This window comes from Ambystoma mexicanum, chromosome 9, assembly GCF_040938575.1.
Source record: "Ambystoma mexicanum isolate Mex_15411 chromosome 9, UKY_AmexF1_1, whole genome shotgun sequence".
Taxonomy (NCBI): domain Eukaryota; kingdom Metazoa; phylum Chordata; class Amphibia; order Caudata; family Ambystomatidae; genus Ambystoma; species Ambystoma mexicanum.
Window position 1 is genome coordinate 1,321,289,380 of NC_090931.1, and position 18,347 is coordinate 1,321,307,726.

Consider the following 18,347-nt stretch of genomic DNA (forward strand, 5'->3'; position numbering starts at 1 on the left):
GATATGGTGCCCTGCATACCCCACTACTACCCACTACCACCTATCACCTCCACTTGCTACTCTCAACCCCTACTTTATTTACATTCAGTTACTACTACCACCACCTTTACCGCTTCAGTCCACCACTACTCCTACTCTACCTCTAATACTCACACTCTCCCTCTCTCACACACAAACTCCACAGACCCCCACCTTAACAATAGCCTTCGTACTCCAATCACTCTCGCCTCCACTGGTCTCTCAGAAGTCCTCCACCACCTCCTGTCCTCACCCAACTAACCCACACCTACACACACCTCCAATAACCCACCACCTCCCATGATTGGCTACTTACCATGTCCAATCACTTAACTGCCTCCAAAAGTTGTGTCAGGGGGAAGGCCATGGGAGGGCTTAAAAGGGCTGATAAAGCCCTGCCTCTTGTAAAACTTGGACCATGCTGGGTTCCTGGGATGCTGGAACACTCCAGGCACGCAGGACCTTTAATAATAATTGATTATATCCCTGGTGGCTTAGTGGTTTGAGGCCTTCACGGGGCCTGTATTTATTAATAAAATCTCCCTGGTGGGTTAGTTGTGGTTTTCTGCAGGGGACAGACTGCTGGAGCCTGCCGATGTTGTGGGGTGCTGCGCTGGTTTTGTGCCATTTGTGGCACCCCTTGACAGGGATGCCACCTCTGCTTTGTGGTCTCCGGCTTCTCCTGCTGCTGGGTTTCCCCGTCTCCCGCTTCATCTGCAGCCTGGAGGCTGCCTTCACCGCCGATAAGGGGAGTGGGGAGGGGGCTCCCCGCCCTCACACCCTTTTGACAGGGCCCCATTGCTGGCCCTGTCACAGGATATATGATGTTTGTGAATGATTTGATTTGGAGAATATAAAGTATGACCAGTTTTGGAGCACTTTATATTCTGGAGAATCTTTGTTGATCTCCTCAGCCCATTGCATTTGGAAAGAATTTGAGGAGCTGATCTTAAAATGTCAATAACCACAGTGTTTTTATTTTTGATTGGAGATTGTTAAGGTGTTTTCTTGTAATGACTTGATGTGATAGTTCTATGTGATAATGTCTTGTTTATAAATGGATGTGTTTAAGGTTTTGTAATGAAATGAAATACACAATAATAAACAAAAGTAAAACTCAGATCAAAGTGATGGATAGAGCTTATTTTTACATAATGTTAATGCTAGATTAGTTATATGTTATCCCATGTAATAAAAATGTGATTTTTACATCGTTTTTACTAATAGTGACAATTTGAAAATATGTGGCCTTTCAATATATGGCACTTAATCGATCATGTGGTTTGTAATAAAGATCGTCTATCTAGCTGTTTATTATGTTCTCCTTGCAACATAGCAGTAAACACGAAGAACCATACTTTAAATTACATTTTCTTGTGTTCCTTTAAAGCCTACAACATAGCATATTTTCCGATAACTATGCATTATCGTTTTAACATTAATTACATGATATTTTAGTGTAAAGCCATTCTGAACTCACATTATTTAATGGTAAGCATTACATTTAATCAAATAACACAACATGTCCAACATTGGGGCAATCTGCCATTCAATTGTGCAAATTACCGATTTGCTAAAACGTTTGATGTACGGAAAGCGATTCAAGTATTTGTTTTGCAATCTGATAGCGTAAGATTAAACCTGGAGAAAAGATAACATTTTAAATAAATCTGTTTTATTTCAGTTTTGAAAAGTGACAATTTTCTGCAGTTGCTGATGACTGATGATGTTGAAACAGGATCTATGATCATATCCGTGTTACAGAACATCATTAGAGCCAACAGGTATGTTTAAAGATGTATTTTAAATTCTAACATTCAAAAAGACACTTTGTAATTATTTTTTACATTTACAAAGTGCACATGCAGCCCGGGGGCATCGAAGTACTGTTACAGAGATAGCGACTTAGTTACATGGATCTTGTAGTGCATGCTTGCATATTGGAAGATTACAGGTTCAGACAAACAGCCATGCTTTGAGTGCTTTTCGAAACGCGAGGTGTGATGGTTCGGCCCTGAGCGTGAGTGGAAGGGAGTTCCATTGCCTAGAAGCAATGAATGGGAAGCTTGCCCCACCTGCTCTGGCTCGTTTGACTCTAGGAACTACGAGTCGGTTGGAGTAGGGTGTTCTAGTGGGTCTGGAGGCACAGGTTCTGCTTACTCTCTGCGAGAGATAGGGTGGGGCTGTGTGGTTGATGCACTTGTGGGTGATGGCAAGAGTTTTGAAGAGGACATGTTCTCTAATGGGTAGCCAATGGGCCTGTCTCCTTATGGAGGAGATGGGTTCCCTTTTGGGGATGCCTATGGCTGCTCAGAGAGCATTATTTTGAATGGTTCGGAGTTTCTTTTTTTTTTCTGAGATACCGGTGAAGAGGATATTGCAGTAATCCAATCCTGACCCAATTATGGCTCTCGCAATCGTCAGGCAGTTTTTCGGTAGTAAGGAAGGTCTGGCTGCATTTAGCAGTTTTGCATACTAAGCTGCAGAGGATGCAATGGTGCTGACTTGCCTGGATATGGAGAGGGTAGTGTCTAGGTAGACCCCAAGTGTTTTTACGGCCTGTAAAACCGGGATTTGGATGTTGTCAATAATGAAGGCTGAGTATTAGTTGTTGAGTTTCTTTAGGATTTCCTTAGGTCCTGTCAGTAGTAGTTCAGTCATATCTCCATTGAGGCAGAGCCAGTTCTCAGCCATCCAGGCCTGGATGGTGGAGTATGCAGAGTTAAGGGTCTTGGCATCTGCCTCTTAATTACCCGATAGGGAAGAGGAGGACTTGTGTATCCTCAGTATAGTTAGTGTAGGCTCTGCAGAGTGAATCCAGTATGTTGAACAGTGGTCTGGTGAAGATGTTGTAGAGCGTGGGGGAGATGCAGGATCCTTGCGGAACGCCGCATTGAATGGTGGCTGGGGTAGCGCACGCGTCATCAGAGAATACACTCATAGCTATACCTTGGAGGAATTAAGTGATCCATGCAGTTGCGTTGGGGGAGAAGTGCGCTGAGGATGTTAGATGGTGGCAGAGTATTGTGTGGTCTATAAGGTCAAAAGCCGCTGATAGGTCTAGGAGGAGGAGTAGGGCAGGTTTACCTGCATCCTTGATGTCGTCCATCTGGTTTTTTAAGTCGAGCAGGGCTGATTCCGTTCGGTGACCGGGGCGGACGCTTGATTGTCAAATGCCAAGAATGCTGTTATATTCAAGGAATTGTTGTACTTGTAGATGGGCTGCTTTGTCCAGAATTTGTAGCAGGAAGGGGACTGTGATTATTGGTTTGTTTGTTTGTTTTATTGATTTATAAAGCGCACCACACCCTGGGGTACCTGGGCGCATTACAAGACAGCTGAGAATCAAAGTAGATACATGCAGCATAATATAGGTAGAACAGAAATGAGTACATAAGATAAATACAGGCACTCGAAAGTACGAGTAAAGCAAGGCAAGTCAACAGAAGCAGTAAAACAGTAGCAGTAAAACTGATACGTTAAAGGATTTACAGGGACGAGGGACAAGTGCATAATCAAGGGAGGAGAGGTGGATACATTCTGGATACTCTAAACGTTAGGGTAAGAAGTATCATTCGTGGAAAGCCATTTTTTGGCTAATAAACCTGAAGCTTTGGATGGTCTGGTTGGAGCGCAGATGAAGGGGGCGTGCATTCCAGGCTTGGGCTTCTTGAACAGGGAAGCTATTGCCACCAGCTCTTTTCAAGTCGAACCGTGGAACTGAGATGCAAAAGGAGTTGAGCAACCTCATGGTCTAGATGAGGTTTTCCTGGTGATTGTATCCCTCAGATACTGTGGTGCAGCATTGTTGAGGCATTTATGCATGATGGATACTAATTTGTAGTAGATCTTGTCCTTAATGGAAAGCCATTTTGGATTCCTTCTAGTTTCAGAGATGCGATCTCTTTGGGATGCTCAAGGCTGTTCCGAGAGCATTATTTTATATAGTTTGTAGTTTGTTCAGTACTTGTCTATTTGCTCCTGCATATAGTGCGTTGCAGTGATCAAGTTTTGACAAGATTAATGCTCTCGCTAGTATGATACATCTATTAGTAGAAAGGTAAGGTTTACATGCATGTATAAGCTTACATGTATAAGCAGTAGCCGAGGCAGTCGCATTTACTTGTTTTCTATGGTTCAGAGTGGAGTCTAGGTAGAAGCCTAGGGTTTTAGTTTCCTTGGCGGTATTGATGGTTACCGTCTATGTTAAAGGAAGAATACTGGGTGTCTAATTTGTTCATGTTGGATGGGGCACTTAGGATTAGAATCTCGGTCTTCTCATCATCTGTAGTTGTTAGGGGAGGTAGGGTCAAGTGAAGTTTTTTCAGAAGGGGGCGTACCCAAGCTTCCTTGATGCTGGATGGGAACGAGTCCTGAGGCGAAAAAGGCGTTTATAAAAGCGGTAAGGAATGGTACAAGTGCGCTAGCAAGTCTTTAATGAGTGAGGCAGGGCATATGTCGCCTTTACAGTTGGAGGGTTTGATGTTCTTCATAAGGGCGATGACTTCGGTTCGGTGACGTCTTTGAACGTAAAGAGTAGTGTGTCATTTGTGCAATGACTGGAGGTGGTTGTGAGGGGCTGGTCAGGTAGGTTCAATGAGTGCTGGTTGGTCTGGACTCTGTTATGAAGAGAGTCTAGCTTGCTGAACATGGCTGATTGTATATCAGAGCACCAGGCTTCATCTTTAGTCAGTGTCTGTTGGGGACGAGTGGGAGTTTCAAGTTCCCTGAAAATGCCAAAGATTTCTTTAGTGTCTGACTTAGAGTTGGCAATCCTGGAGTTAAAGGATGCAGCTTTAGCTTGGATAATTGCTTTTTTATAGTCCTTTGCAAGTTTGTGAAACTCGAGTTTGGCTGAGTCTAAGTGGTTTGATTGCCAGATGGAGAGGGCTGTCTGTTTTTTGGTGCAGAGTTCTAGTAGCTCAGGGGAGAACAATGCGTTCAAGTGTTTTGTTGGCTTGGCTTTCCGGGCAACTAATGGAGCAATTGTCTCTACTGCCTGTTTTATTGTGGTGTTGTTGATTTGGGCCAGTATTTCTGGGTCGTTGGAGAAGGGAGGCCTAAGGGAAGGGATTTGTAGGTGGGGTAAAAGTCTTTCTTTGGTGAGCTTGCGGGAGCTCCTAGCAAGTGTGGGTGGAAGGGGCGCAGTGAGGGGTTTGTCTTTCTTGGGGCGGCGAAATGGAGAATAGGTTAACATGGCGGTCTGTCCGTGGGGTGGGGGAGTTAGCACTGACGGACGGTGCGCAGTCATGGTGAACTAGCCAATCTAGGGTGCAGCCTTTAATGTGTGTGGGGTCATTGATGGAGTGTTTGAAGCCTAAGGTTTCTAGCGCTTTGGCAAGGGATTTAGCTTGAGGATCTCCTGGGTCATTGACTCCTATGTTAGTCTCCTACAAGGATAGCCTTGGATGATGTCTTCACATAGTCAGAGAGGAGGTGCGTGAGGAAATCATGGAAGTCTGCCAGGGGGCCGTAAACAATGTAGAGAGTAATGGTGCAGTTGTGGGATGTTTTTAGTTTGACTAGTAAGTCGCTGTTGCCTTCAGAGGTTGTTTCAATCTTTCTGATGAGGATGGACTCTTTTTTTTATGAGGGCTCCCCCTTTGGAATGATGACGGTGTTTTCCCCTGGGGGGAAGAGCTAGAATGATGGCGGGGCCTGAGGCTTCATGGAGCCAGGTTTCTGAGATGGCAAGAAAGTCATAGTTGTGGACAGTGAGCAGGTCATGTATATCTAAGGCGTGGGCTGGGAGGTGAGCGTGCGTTAATGAGGGAGCAGCTCAGCGTGGTGTGTGTGGGAGGAGGAGGGATGGAGCATCCAAATGTATGGTATCTGATGGGGTGGCACCTTGAGAGGTGGTGGGGGTAGTGGCATGGGCTATATTAGGGCTGACACACTTGATGACCATTGGAGGAGTGCCCTGGGTAGCAGAAGGCATGGATGTGGCCTGTGTTGCGTTGGAACTGGTACATTGAGCAACATTACGCACGGTAATGGCAATAGAACCTGTACAGTTAGCAACATTAGGCATGGCAGTGGCAATAGAACTGGTACAATTAGCAATATTAGGCATTGTAGTGGCAATAGAAGGAACTAGTACAAAATATTAGGCCTGGTAGTTGCAATAGAACTGGTACAATTACCAACATTAGGCATGGTAGTGGCATTGGAATTAGTACATTTAGGTGCGTTAGATAGGGCGATGAGCACACCATGGGTACCAGCAAAGTTTGCGGCAGTTGGGGCAGCTGCAGTGGTAATTGCGCGCGGGCCTTAGTTCTGTTGGTCGCTGTTGGTGTAGGAGACCTGCTGCTGCTCTGGGCAGCGTGGTTGGCGAAGATGATCTGCTCCAGAGTGGGTTCTGTCGGGATGGGGTTTCTAGGATTGGTGATTAGGGTCTTGGTCAATCGGCAGCGAGGTGTGGACGTAAGATTCCTGCAAGTGGATGCCCCGTGGTGTTAGTGAGGGGTTGAGTGTGGCTGCCTATTAGGTGGTTGAGGGCTGCAGCGTCTCTGGGTAGGGATTTGTAGGGTTGAAGAAGAGTGCGTGCGCGGAGGTAGGCTGAGTCTGCAGGGGGAGTGTTGTCTGGGTGGATGAAGGCCTTCCGCAGACTGGGGGGAGTCGCATGGCGGCGTGCCAGTGTCTGTAAAAACACCAGGGGTCGAGCCAGGATCTTGTGCAGGTGCAAGTGGCTTACCTTAGGTTGGTGGATGCCGATGTTGCAGAGTGTCAGGCGGGCAGGGGGGCAACAGCAAGCAGTGGAGAGCTGCAGAGAGGCTATTAAGTCTTTGCAGACCACCTTCACTGACTGGCTTCGCCTGCCAGCTGGTGTCGGATCTCCTTAATGGATCTGCAGATTGCGGCCAATCCAGTGCCGCGATGGTGCTGGTGTTGGTAGCCGGGATGGAGGCGTCTTTGGCGGCAGCCATGTTGGCAAGGCCAGGGGCAGCTCCTTCAGAGATTGTGTGCTGCAGCTGGGGGGGTACACTCCTGTGTCCCTCGGGGGTTGGGGGGAGAGTCATGGGTGAGGCTTGCAGCAGAGCTGCACAGAGGCTATTAAGCCTTTGCAGACCACCTTCGCCTACTGGCTTCGCCTGCCAGCTGGTGTCAGGTCTCCTTATTGGATCTGCTGATTGCGGCCAATCCAGTGCCGCGATGGTGCTGGTTGCCGGGATGGTGGCATCTTTGGCGGTGGCCCTGTTGGCAAGGCCAGGGGCCGCTTCTTCAGAGATTGTGTGCTGCAGCTGGGGGGTACAATCCTGCACCTTCCTTATAGCTCCATACAGCTAACCCTTTGGCTCCTCCTGTTTCCCATGATCAATCTGAGAGGAGTGTGGGTGCAAGCAAGACCATCTGTTCAACATTGTTGTGACTTGGTGCAGACAGGCACTGCACTGTTTGGCAGAGACCAGGCTGCCATTTTAGCAGGCTGGTGAGCCTCGATCTGCTTTTTCTCTATGGGTATACCATGGTTACATGTTTGTAGTGGGGCCTAGAAGGAGGAATTAACCTAGGCCCCAAGGCCAGTTTGCTCCAGACCTGTGAGGAAAGTGGGCATTTAGTGTGCATGTGCAAATTCTCAATGTACTGTCTGACTTGGTAAGATACTAGGTACTTGCAGCAAGGGCCCATCTATGCAGGGAGCCTATGGCACTTCCTAAGTATTGGTTGAGGGAATTATCTTGCTATTTTGGCTGTTGTCCCCCCTAGAGCCTTATGTTGTAGGAACATGGTTTTTTCCTCACTTCTTTTGCTCCTTCGGTTTTGTGATCCAGCTGGGCCGGAGTGCTGGGGAGACCTCTACACAATCCTGCCTTTAAGTTCTTGGTTCGCCCTCCTGGCATCTAACTCCTGCCAGAGTCTGAGATATAGCCCTCAGCAGGCTCAAAATTCCCATTGTCTCTCTCTCTCACGTGCTCTCTCTCTCTCGCATGCTCTCTCTCTTTCAGGCTCTAAATTCTCTCTCTATTCTTTCTATCTCTCGTCACCTCTTTTCACCAAAGTGGTGGCTTGAATACGTTTTCTGATTGGTGTTTCCTTAGGTTTTTTTATTTTTACTTGGAGATTTGTCTAAAGAACCACAAATTGTGAAATCTCAGGTGTTCTTTACCCCTTTTGGTTTTGCCAGATGGTGGTAATTCTCTGCTTTCCCCGAAATCATTTGTTTCAATTAGTATCTGTTCTGCAGTGGTCAAGTGTTTTTAAAAATCCAGACTTGCCTCTTATTAGGCATATGTGCATTTGTCGTCACTGAGCTCCACAGTGTAGTGCAGAGGATCTCCATCGAGCAGTGTGGCCAACACTGTGCAGGAAATCTATGCTGTCCGTTTTTCTGGACAGCAGGAGCGGCCCGTCCTCAAGCCTTATACAGTGAGTAAGTCATTGATTGCCGTCTGTTAGCCTGCTGCTTGGACTCGGTAGAGCATCTTGCAAGGAAGGGAATTGGACAGAGCTTATTGCAAGAAACTGGAGGAGTGTTAGTTGGGTGGATCACGCTTGGACAGGAGCTGAAATTCAAAATGCTGAGGCCCTAAGGGATTTATAAACTGCCCTTCTTTCTGAAACAGTGACTTCATATTGGGCTCGAGAGAGAGAGAGCATCACAGATGTACTGGATTTCAGGAGGAATAAGTGTTTGAATTTGTGATTTATGGGGTCCTCCTTCTACCACCTTCAGGTAGCACTTCACATAGCCTGTGGGTATCCCCGACCCTCAGGGTTACCCTTCTTCCATCAGGCTGCTCAACCCACGTTACTGGTGGAAATGGTGGGACCTTCGACTATTCATCAGTGTTTGATGAAACACTTTTGCCCTGGTACACTGGTATTCTTTGTTAACTACACCTGTTTCGGAAAGAAAAGCCACATCTAAATGATAAGTTTAGTTTGATGTTCAATTAAGTTATGCTTGCAACAGATTTGTTTATGGGTGTAAAAGCTGTAATTTGTGAATAAGTAAGTCTACTGTGAAACTTGTGGGAACCTGGATGTCATGGCTCTGTGTTTGTTAATTTCTGAGGCCTACTCCATCAATGGCCTCATTTATGCAATAACTGTGCTTGTGGTTAGGTTTTATTTAAAAAGTTTGTAGAAGTTTACTACAAGTTGGGGGGGATGCGATATAAGAGCTGGGTAGGAATTACCTTGAGTTTAAAAATCTTCATGAATCGCTGAATGCTCAATGTTTGGAAAGGGTCTACCTTACAGAGGGCCACTCTGCTATGATCTCGAACGTGGTGGCTATTGCAGCCTTGTTGTGCTTGGCTCTGCAAGAAAAAAAGGATGTTTAATGGTCTTTGGTGGAACAGTAGGAGAGGCAGATGTGAAACCTGTTGTGTTGATGGGTGTGGGTCAGAAGTAATAATTCCTGTTTGCCGATCTGCTTCATATTGGTCTGGCAGATAAACTTGGGAATATCTTATACATAGGGAAGAACCCAGGATTTGATGGACTACAGCACTTTGAGTATAGTTAGTCGCTGATGTGGGAGTGTGTAATCGGGCTAAATAGGTGAGCTCAGTCGTGGTTCGATTATCATGATGGCCAATGACTAGCTAATGGCTAGACCTGTGGCGGCCACCTGTCGGGGGGTTTGTGTGTGAGGTGTAAGGAGATCGTAGCCATGAGTTAGTCATGGAAGGAGGAGTAAACTTTTACAAGGCAAAACAACCTGCAGCCCTTGTGAGAAACCAAAGGGTGTCTCACCCGCTAGTCACCAGGGACATGTCATCCAGGTGGCCAGGACACGGCAAACACTTTTGGATCCAGTTCCTGGGGGTGGACCAGTGCGGGAGGGTCACCTGGGTGAGGGGTCTTCGGGGAGTGGGTGTGAGGCGACCGATGATGAGACGCGGTTTTCCCCCCTTTCCCGTACATAGGACCCATCCTATTTCATATGATTCTCCACTGTCCCAACTCCCCGCACCCCCATTTTCTACACAAACACTAGGCCGAGGAAGAGGTTGACTGAGAGTAAAGAGACTGACCCTTACATATCTCATTGTACATGTGCCGCTAATCGTGTCAGGCAAAGTCAAGCACTTGACCCTAAGCGTGTCCATCAGATACCAATTAGCTCTCCTCTGTGAGAAACCTGAAGGTGTCTCACTTACTAGTCCCCAGGGATCTGTCATCAAGGTGGCCAGGACACGGCCATCGCTATTGGATCCAGTTCCTGGGGGTGGACTAGTGAGGGAGGAACACCTAGATGGGGTGTCCTCGGGGAGTGGAAGAGGGACACCAACGGGTGAGACACGGTATACCCCTTCTTATAACACTTTTTCCCCATCCTACCACGTAGGATACTCAAACACTCTTACCCCCTTCCCCTTTTCTGACACAAACACTTTTGCACACAACGAAAGACAACGGACTAACACCAGAGCCGTTTACATGTCCCAACACAAGGTTCAGGCAATTGACCAGAATCACACACACCTGATGGCCCTTTCCTTTCTCCCCTTTCCCTTCCCCACGGAGATAAAAGCTGGAGCACTAGAGCACGGCAGACAGCACAACAAGATGGCTATCCAAACACAGCAGTTCAAGAGAGGGAGAAAGGTGGCGAGAACCAAGAGGGTGACAAGGAGAGAAGCGACCTTGCCCTTTCCGACCCAGACCTGCGAAGCCTCCACACAAGGAATCATAAGACCGCGAACAATAGCCAGCGTGTGTTGCAGCAGATTTCAACTGTACACGGAGCATGCCTACGCTGATAAGCAGGACCGATGGAGTCACCTGCTACCGTGGTACCGTCCTTCACTCCAAATACAAGAAAGCCAAGCGGTTCATCACAGCCGGTGAATCGAGGGGAGAGCCTATAAGAACCCGAACTGTGTTGAACGAAAGTCGCAAAGTGGCAAATTAAGGGAAGTTCAAAGAACTGTTAACACTAAGGGGCAAACCAGTTGCAAAGGGGTCTGGCACTATGTTGGTGCTCACTCGAGACACTCTGGTTGATCCTGCATTTGTTGAAACTACCGATACTAGAAGGCCTTGGGAGAGCCACAAGGAAAAGTTCAAAGTGGTCATACAGGGGTCTAGCAAAATTCTCTGTACAGTCGAAACTCTTTGACCAACAAACCATTGGAAAGCTAAGGGAGATGAATCCCGCTTAGTGAGAAAATAAAAGGAACTGTGTGGTTGGAAAGAGTGAACCCGACAGAGGGATGCCGACAGGAAGAGCCGTAGCATGATGCCCTAAAGAACATTGTGATGACAAGTGAACCCGACGGAGGGATGTCCACAGTGCATTGTTCAAAAAGACATTAAGACTTCTGAATGTAACAGGTGAGTGTTTTGTGAAAAGCAGTAATGAACCTGACGGCGGGAGGCAAACATTTGAGAAGGGTCTAATCCCGGAAGAGGGGGGTCCAGGGGTGAAAAGCCATCACTCCGCTGACACATGAATGCAACAGAAAAATCTTTTGGATACCAGCCAGAGTGAACCCGACAGAGGGGTCTGAGCCCGGAAGAGGGGGACCCAGGGGTGAAGAATGATCAGCCAAGTATAATCAGAAGGGAACTTTTGTTTATAATTTTGAACATACCAGGCCCTCGGAAGCAAGAGATCTAAACCCCGAAGGTCCTGATATCACGAGGAACTCTTTGTGGATCCGAGCCCAGAAGACGGGGATCCAGTGGTGAAGTCATCAACCAACGTCCATTGGAAAGAACGTTTCTGTTTATTTTTTAACACATCAGGTCCTCAGAGGCAAGAGACTTTTTGTGCAAAAGAGACTTAACCACCAAAGGGCCTGATACGTGAGAATGGAACTGTCGTCTCATGCTGGGAAAGCTCGAGCGTGTGCTGTGCTCTTGAGTCCCACCTTGTCCCGTGCTCAAAACGTGGGGAAGAGGAGACCCCCAGCTAGCACATCCGACTTTTTATTTTTTTTAAAAAGTTTTTTATTTTAACAACACACCAAACATTACAACTTTAGGACGTTCATAATCAATATCAATCCGGCACTTTATACATTTCCTGTCCTCCTCCCTCCCTCCCCGCTAACTCGAGCCGTTCCATCATTGTCATCAACTTGTGCATTTTCGGGTATCTCAGTGTTAGTTGACTCATCAGAGTCTTCTGTTTCCTGGCTGCCCTGGTGAGGGGCAGCCATCGAGGACACCAGTTGCCTCCAGGCTATCAGGGGACCTACTTCCTCTTCTCCCCCCTTGGTGACCGCTTCAAACCAAACCACAGTTTCTGCTTCTGCCCATCTTAAGAGGTCTGCCCACAAAGTCTCCAACTTAGGCCTATGGGCCGCTTTCCAGCACATTGCGATCCTGCGCTTGGCCAGGATATACGCCAGGTCCTTCATTTTGTTAATGTGTTTTGAATTACGTGGCCTGGGGAAGTTCCCAAGCATGCATGCTCCAGCAGACTTTACATCTAGCACCACACCCCCACTGGCCATTTTCATCTTTATTTCTTCCCAACATATATGCACCACTGGGCAAGCCCAGAACATATGCAGTAACTCTGCCTCTTCCTCTCCGCACCTGAGGCATTTCTGAATGGCTGAGCTTCCGAACCTGGCTATCCTTCCCGGGGTCAGATAGGCTCTGTGGGTGACATACAGCTGCATCTGCTGGAGTTTCGCATTCCGGGACACCTTTTTGTGGTACCTCCGAGCTCTATCCCATTGTCCATCTGTCATGGGTTCTCTTATATCCTCCTCCCAATCATGCCTCAGTTGAAGTAGCTCCCTCACATATACATATATATCCTGGATATTTCTTGACCACCCTCAGAGACATCATACATCGTTTCCAGGGTGGCATCAGGTTCTTCCGCCAACATCGTCTCACGCCACCTCCCCCTTACCTGTTTCAAGAGCCTGATGTATGTAATGTCTTGGCCACTGTGCACCCCTGTCTCCTCCTGCAACCTCTGAAACTCCAATACCTCTCCTTCCTGCCATGTATCCCCACGAGTGACTAAACCGACCGTTTCCCAGTATCTGCGAACCGCTTCGAACAATTGGGGGTCATCTCCACATAGAGCCACCAGCGGAACCTGCTGAGAGAGCGGGTCTGGGTCGCCCACTGTTTTCCATGCTCTGCGCCAGACTTCCCAGCCCAACCTCAATAATCTACCCCTTCTCGCCATTTTGGACTTATGTATCCACACTATCTCTTTTAGGAAGTATGGGGCTGGGTCGCCCTGTAAAAGCCTAGCTTCTGCAGAATCCTCCACGGACAACCACCTGGCTACATACAACAGCTGTCCCGCCAAGTAATATAGTTCAAAGTTTGGCAGGTTTATGCCCCCCTTGTCACAAGTATTCTGTAGCTTCCACAGAGCCACCCTATTCCTGGTGTTGCCCCATAGAAAGCCCCTGCACATGCTATGGAGTTTCACAAAGAAGCGTCTGAGGATCAGGTATGGGACATTCACAAAAAAGTGCAAGAGTCTGGGCAGGACAACCATTTTGAGCAGAGCCGCTCTCCCCATCATGGCCAGGGGCAACCTAGTCCAGAACGCCATGCTATTCCTAATGCTCTCAGTCGCTCTCTCTGTATTTTGTTTGTGCTCTAACTTTATTTCATGGTAAACGTTAACCCCCAGATACTTGAATGTCACGGTTTCAACTCTCGCTATCGGGGAGTTGTATAGCAACCCATCTCGTATATCCTGGTCCCATTCCATATCCCATCAGGGTCGCTTTCAACCACGGCCACCGCACTAAATCAAAGGCCTTTACCGCGTCCAACGACACGATAGCCATCTCGCCCGTGTCTTCCTTAGTTTGGTCAATGATATGGTGCAGCCTCCTGTGGTTATCTGTAATATTTCTGCCAGGGGCATAACCCGTTTGGTCTGGGTGTATCAGCTTGCCAGTTACTCTCTTTAACCTGTTGGCTAGCACAGCCGTGAGTATTTTGCCAACTTGATTGAGCATGGACACGGGCCTAGAGGACCCGCATTGCATGTCTGGCTTGCCTGGTTTCAATAGCGGAACAATCACTGCCTCTCGGAGGGACGCCGGCAGTTCCCCGTGTTCATAGGCTTCATTACACATGGACAGCAGCGGCTGGAGTAACTCCCGCTTGTATGTTTTGTAAAATTTGCTGGGTAACCCATCCGACCCAGGCACTTTGCATGTGGGGAGATGTTGGATAACCGCCTCCAGTTCTTCTACGGTAATGGGGGCATCTAAGTCAGCGCGACATCCTCTATTGTTTCTAGTATTTCCTGGCCCATATCCTCTTCCGTATCCTCATATACTCGTCTGCAGTACTTGAAAAACTCCCCGTTTACCCCTTCCTGGGTGCTATAAATTCGACCTTCCGCATCCCTGATCTCTCTGATCACCGAACGGGGGGGGTCTCATTTTTGTATAGCCAGGCCAGTAGTCTACCTGGCTTATCCCCCCCTGCATGTAACCTCTCCGTGTATTTCTTATAATTCAATTTGCATAGTCTATGCCAGAGTTCACTGCAAGTTGACTGTAAGTCTTTTATCTTAATATTGTTCTCTCGGGAGGTCCCTTCGTTTCGAGTGAGGCCTTCCAGCTCTCTTTCTGTTTTTAGCAGTTCCCGTTCAATACCTCCTTGGAGTCCCTTAGTGTTTGATATGGCTACCCCACGTACCACCACCTTGAATGCCTCCCAAACTGTTCCCATTGAGCCTACACTCTCCGTATTGATTTCAAAGTATTCCTCGATGGCCTCGCTCAGATCTTCCCGAAATTCTCCATCTTGTAGAGCCTCAGTTCTGAGCCTCCATGTAGGGATACACGCTCTGGGGGGTTGATATTGCCACTCAACGACCAAAGGCGAATAGTCGGATAATACCCTGGCCTTTTATTCGGCCCCTACCATTTCTCCCGCTATCTCCGCCGCAGCAAACACATAATCCAACCTTGTGTGCAGGTCGTGTGGCGCTGCATAGTGCGAATACTGCCTGTCTGTTGGATATAGCCTTCTCCACACATCCTCCAGACCAAGGTCTGTCAATAGTGTCTTCAATGCCTTAGCTGCAGGCGCTATCTTTTCCGATTTATCATCAGACCTATCTATCCTGGGGTTCAGGCTACAGTTGAAGGCCACTCCCCACACCATTGCGCCACCCATCAGGGGACAAATTTTACTATATAGGGAACTGAAATAATCCGCAGTATCATGGTTAGGAGCGTACAGATTTATAATGCTCACCTCCCTATTTTCCAGGATCCCTGCCACCACCACCAGTCTGTCCTCGGGGTCTATTGTCGAGCTGAGTAACTGAAATGGCATGTGCGGCGCCACCCAGGTGATCACCCCTCTTGCGTATGCCGAGTATGTGGCACCTGTGACACTACCTTTCCACTTCATTCTGACCATCTCCAGCCTCTTTGGTGAGGTGGGTCTCCTGTAACAAAGCTACATCAATGCGCATCCTCTTTAAGTACATCATCACTCTGTTGCGTTTTAGGTAGCTATTGAGGCCCCGCACGTTCCAGGTCACCACTCTGAGTTTACCCGACGCCATCTAATCGTTGTTTTCCCCCTCCACATTCCCCTTCGGTGTCTCCCCTGATGACCCTTTGTCCGACTCTTAGCCTTCCCACCCACGACAACTCCCCACCTTCCCAAACAGATCCCTGGATCTCAGGCCCACCCGCGTCTGGTCCTGCCCCGAAGCCGAGGACAAGGACTCTGCAGGGCATCACCAATCTAACAGTGACCTAACTAAATATACTACTGAGGGGTTTGAGGATTGCCTCCCCGGAGCTCTCACTTGTCTGAATGGGATAATTGCATCCAACGGATCTTGCCCGAGCATGTTCCCACAAGCTTTATTTAACCTTATATTCAGAAGTCTTACTGGCATATATTGCTGCAACACATTCCCCGCGTGCTTTATCCAATACTATATTCTAGTCCCAGTGTCCTGCGTCAAAACATTAAGGATGACCCTGCCACATGTTACTTATCTTCTGCGGCTCCCATCTGAATGTCCGGTTCTTGAGGGTGACCCTGTGTGTCCAGCCAGTCCATAGCTTCCTCCTGCGTCTCGAAGAACAGAGTTTTATTCTTGTAAAACACTTTCAATTTGGCTGGGTAGAGCAACATATATCGGTCACCGGCTTCTCTCAACCTGCTCTTCACCGCTCCGAAGTTCATCCTGCTGCGTTGTTCGTGCAAAGTGTAGTCCGGATACGCCGTGATTTTCGCTGACCCTCTTTCTATCGTTCCCCCTTTCCGGAAGAATTCTAATATCTTTTCACGATCCCGATAGTTCAGAATCTTTGCGATCAGCGGCCGCGGGGGAGCCCCCGGGGGCGGTCTCCTTGTCAGGGCTCCGTGCGCCCTCTCGACTGCAAACCCCTGGGTCAATGTTCCGCCAGTTATTTCTTGCAGAAGCATGGATTCTACATATTCTGTTGGGTTGCGCCCCTCCATTCCTTCCGGCAGGCCAACAATGCAAATGTTGTTGCGTCTGGCACGCCCTTCCGCCTCCTCCGCCCTGTTCTCCAGTTTGCCCACTCTCTGCACGAGGGCATGTATTTCCGATCTATGGGCAGCGCATGCCGTCGTGTTCGGGGCCATCTCCTTTTCCAAGTGTCCAGTGTGCTCGGCGAGCGTGCGCACATCCTGTCTCAGCAGGTTGACTTCCTCCTGGACTGCTCCGATTTTGAGATCCAGCCCCACTTTCAATTCGTTCATTGCTAGGCCTAGTTTGGTCTCCCAGGCAATTTTCAAGTCTGCGATCGCTGCCAGCACCTCCTGGATTGTGCCCGGTGTCTCTGTCTCTGCAGGGGTAGTGTCTTTGCTTTTACCGCTTTCTGCACCTGTAGGCGTTTTAGCATATGCCTCCATCGTGGGCTGTTTGCTTTTGGGTCTGACAGTTCTGTTAGACATCATGTAGTGCTGTTCCGGCGTGGGTCAGCAGCGTCCCCCTTCGTGCGAAGGTCCGCGCGGCACCAGGCCGCTCTTTGCGAGTGCGGGGCCGTGTCGGCGTGTTCTAGTGTACCTTATTGTCCTTCCCACGCCTGGAGTGGGCCGTGTCCTCCCACGTGTCTGCGCTCACTTAGCACCGCCTCTCCGGCCCACACTGTGTTCCATTCCGTAGTAGGTGGTACCCCACTGCCGCAGACCCACCGCTCTCTTGCTCCAGCGCTCCGTGAGCCCCAGGGTCAAGTGGCCCGCACTCTTGCCTTTGTTGTATACCTCCAGTCCCTTAGCCGTAGAGGCCGCCTGATATCATGCCTTGGAGCCAGCGAATGCTCCGGGGTTAGCCATCCCTACTGTCTCGCTCCAGTAGTGTTCAGTGAGGTCTCACCCGGCTCAGACCTTGTTTGCTCTCCTCGGCTCAGACCATTGCATGGCTTGGGCCCTTTTGGTCTCCATCTTGGGAGCGACCCCGCTCTGCTACCAGCTAGGGTGCACTGGCTGAGCAACCTCGTTGTCAGGCTGCGGTTATTGGACTGCCCTGGGTATCCTGCCGCGTGGGGGTCCTGGTTCCAGCTCTCGGCCGCATGTGTTGCCCCTCATTAAAGTACTGCAAAGGGGCTCGGCCATGCCCAGTTAATGATGACCTGCATGTGTCCGCTCCAATTTCCAGAGGCTGCTCAGTGTTTTCATTTGTTTACCATGCCTTCACATGGCCAGCTGGGGCACTCCACAGGGTCTGTCAATCACCTGATAGCTCGGCCGTCTCCCGTTGGGGCCCGACACCGTCTCCCGGGCAGTCCAGGTCTTACTGCATTGAGCAATAGATCCGGCAACACCGAATTGATCACTCCCTTGCATCGGTCCCGCGCCGTCAAATCCTCCCCCAGGGGGCCTACGCCTCCTACCGCGCCTTCCGTCAGGAATGACCCAGGATGTGTCGATGAGGATGCTCCGGGGTTCCGCCGGGCGCCTCAGGTGCAACAGCGCTGCAATTGCCAGTCGCCTGTAGTCTGGGCCCCGCACTCCACTGCACTGTAGTCTCGCTGCCGCCCGCTCCTTGTCCACTCCTCTCCCCTCACTGGGACCACGGGAGCCTTTGCTTCGCCTCGGGCCACCATGTCGGGCGTCGCCGCCACCCGCTCCAGGCGGTCATGTCACAGATGTTCCTCTGCACCACTCCACTGGCCTCTGCAGCACTTGCTGTCCTTGATTGGGTGTTGCCGCCCTAAACTCAGTCCTGGCCATGAACATATACTTGAATAATGCCGGAAATCGCATTCAGTGGAATGCGGGGAGTCTAGCAAATGGCAAAGTGATGGCTGACCACGTGTCAGACTCTGCCAAGCGGAGGAGACGGGTGGCAAAAATCTGCGTGAAGCTTTTGAAGTAATACTAAAACAGATCGCAAATGTAGTAGTATCTACATGTGAATACAGGTCTGTTCATGA

The 18,347-nt window shown here is 49.0% G+C and overlaps 1 protein-coding gene across 1 annotated transcript in view; it reads left to right on the forward strand.

The window, feature by feature from the left end:
* IQCB1 (IQ motif containing B1) overlaps nt 1-18,347 on the forward strand; it is a 786,328-nt gene that overhangs the window by 335,863 nt on the left and 432,118 nt on the right. Inside the window, exon 6 of the mRNA XM_069616694.1 lies at nt 1,703-1,802. Coding sequence (XP_069472795.1) covers nt 1,703-1,802 — 100 coding nt within the window. The remainder of the gene's footprint in view (nt 1-1,702; nt 1,803-18,347) is intronic.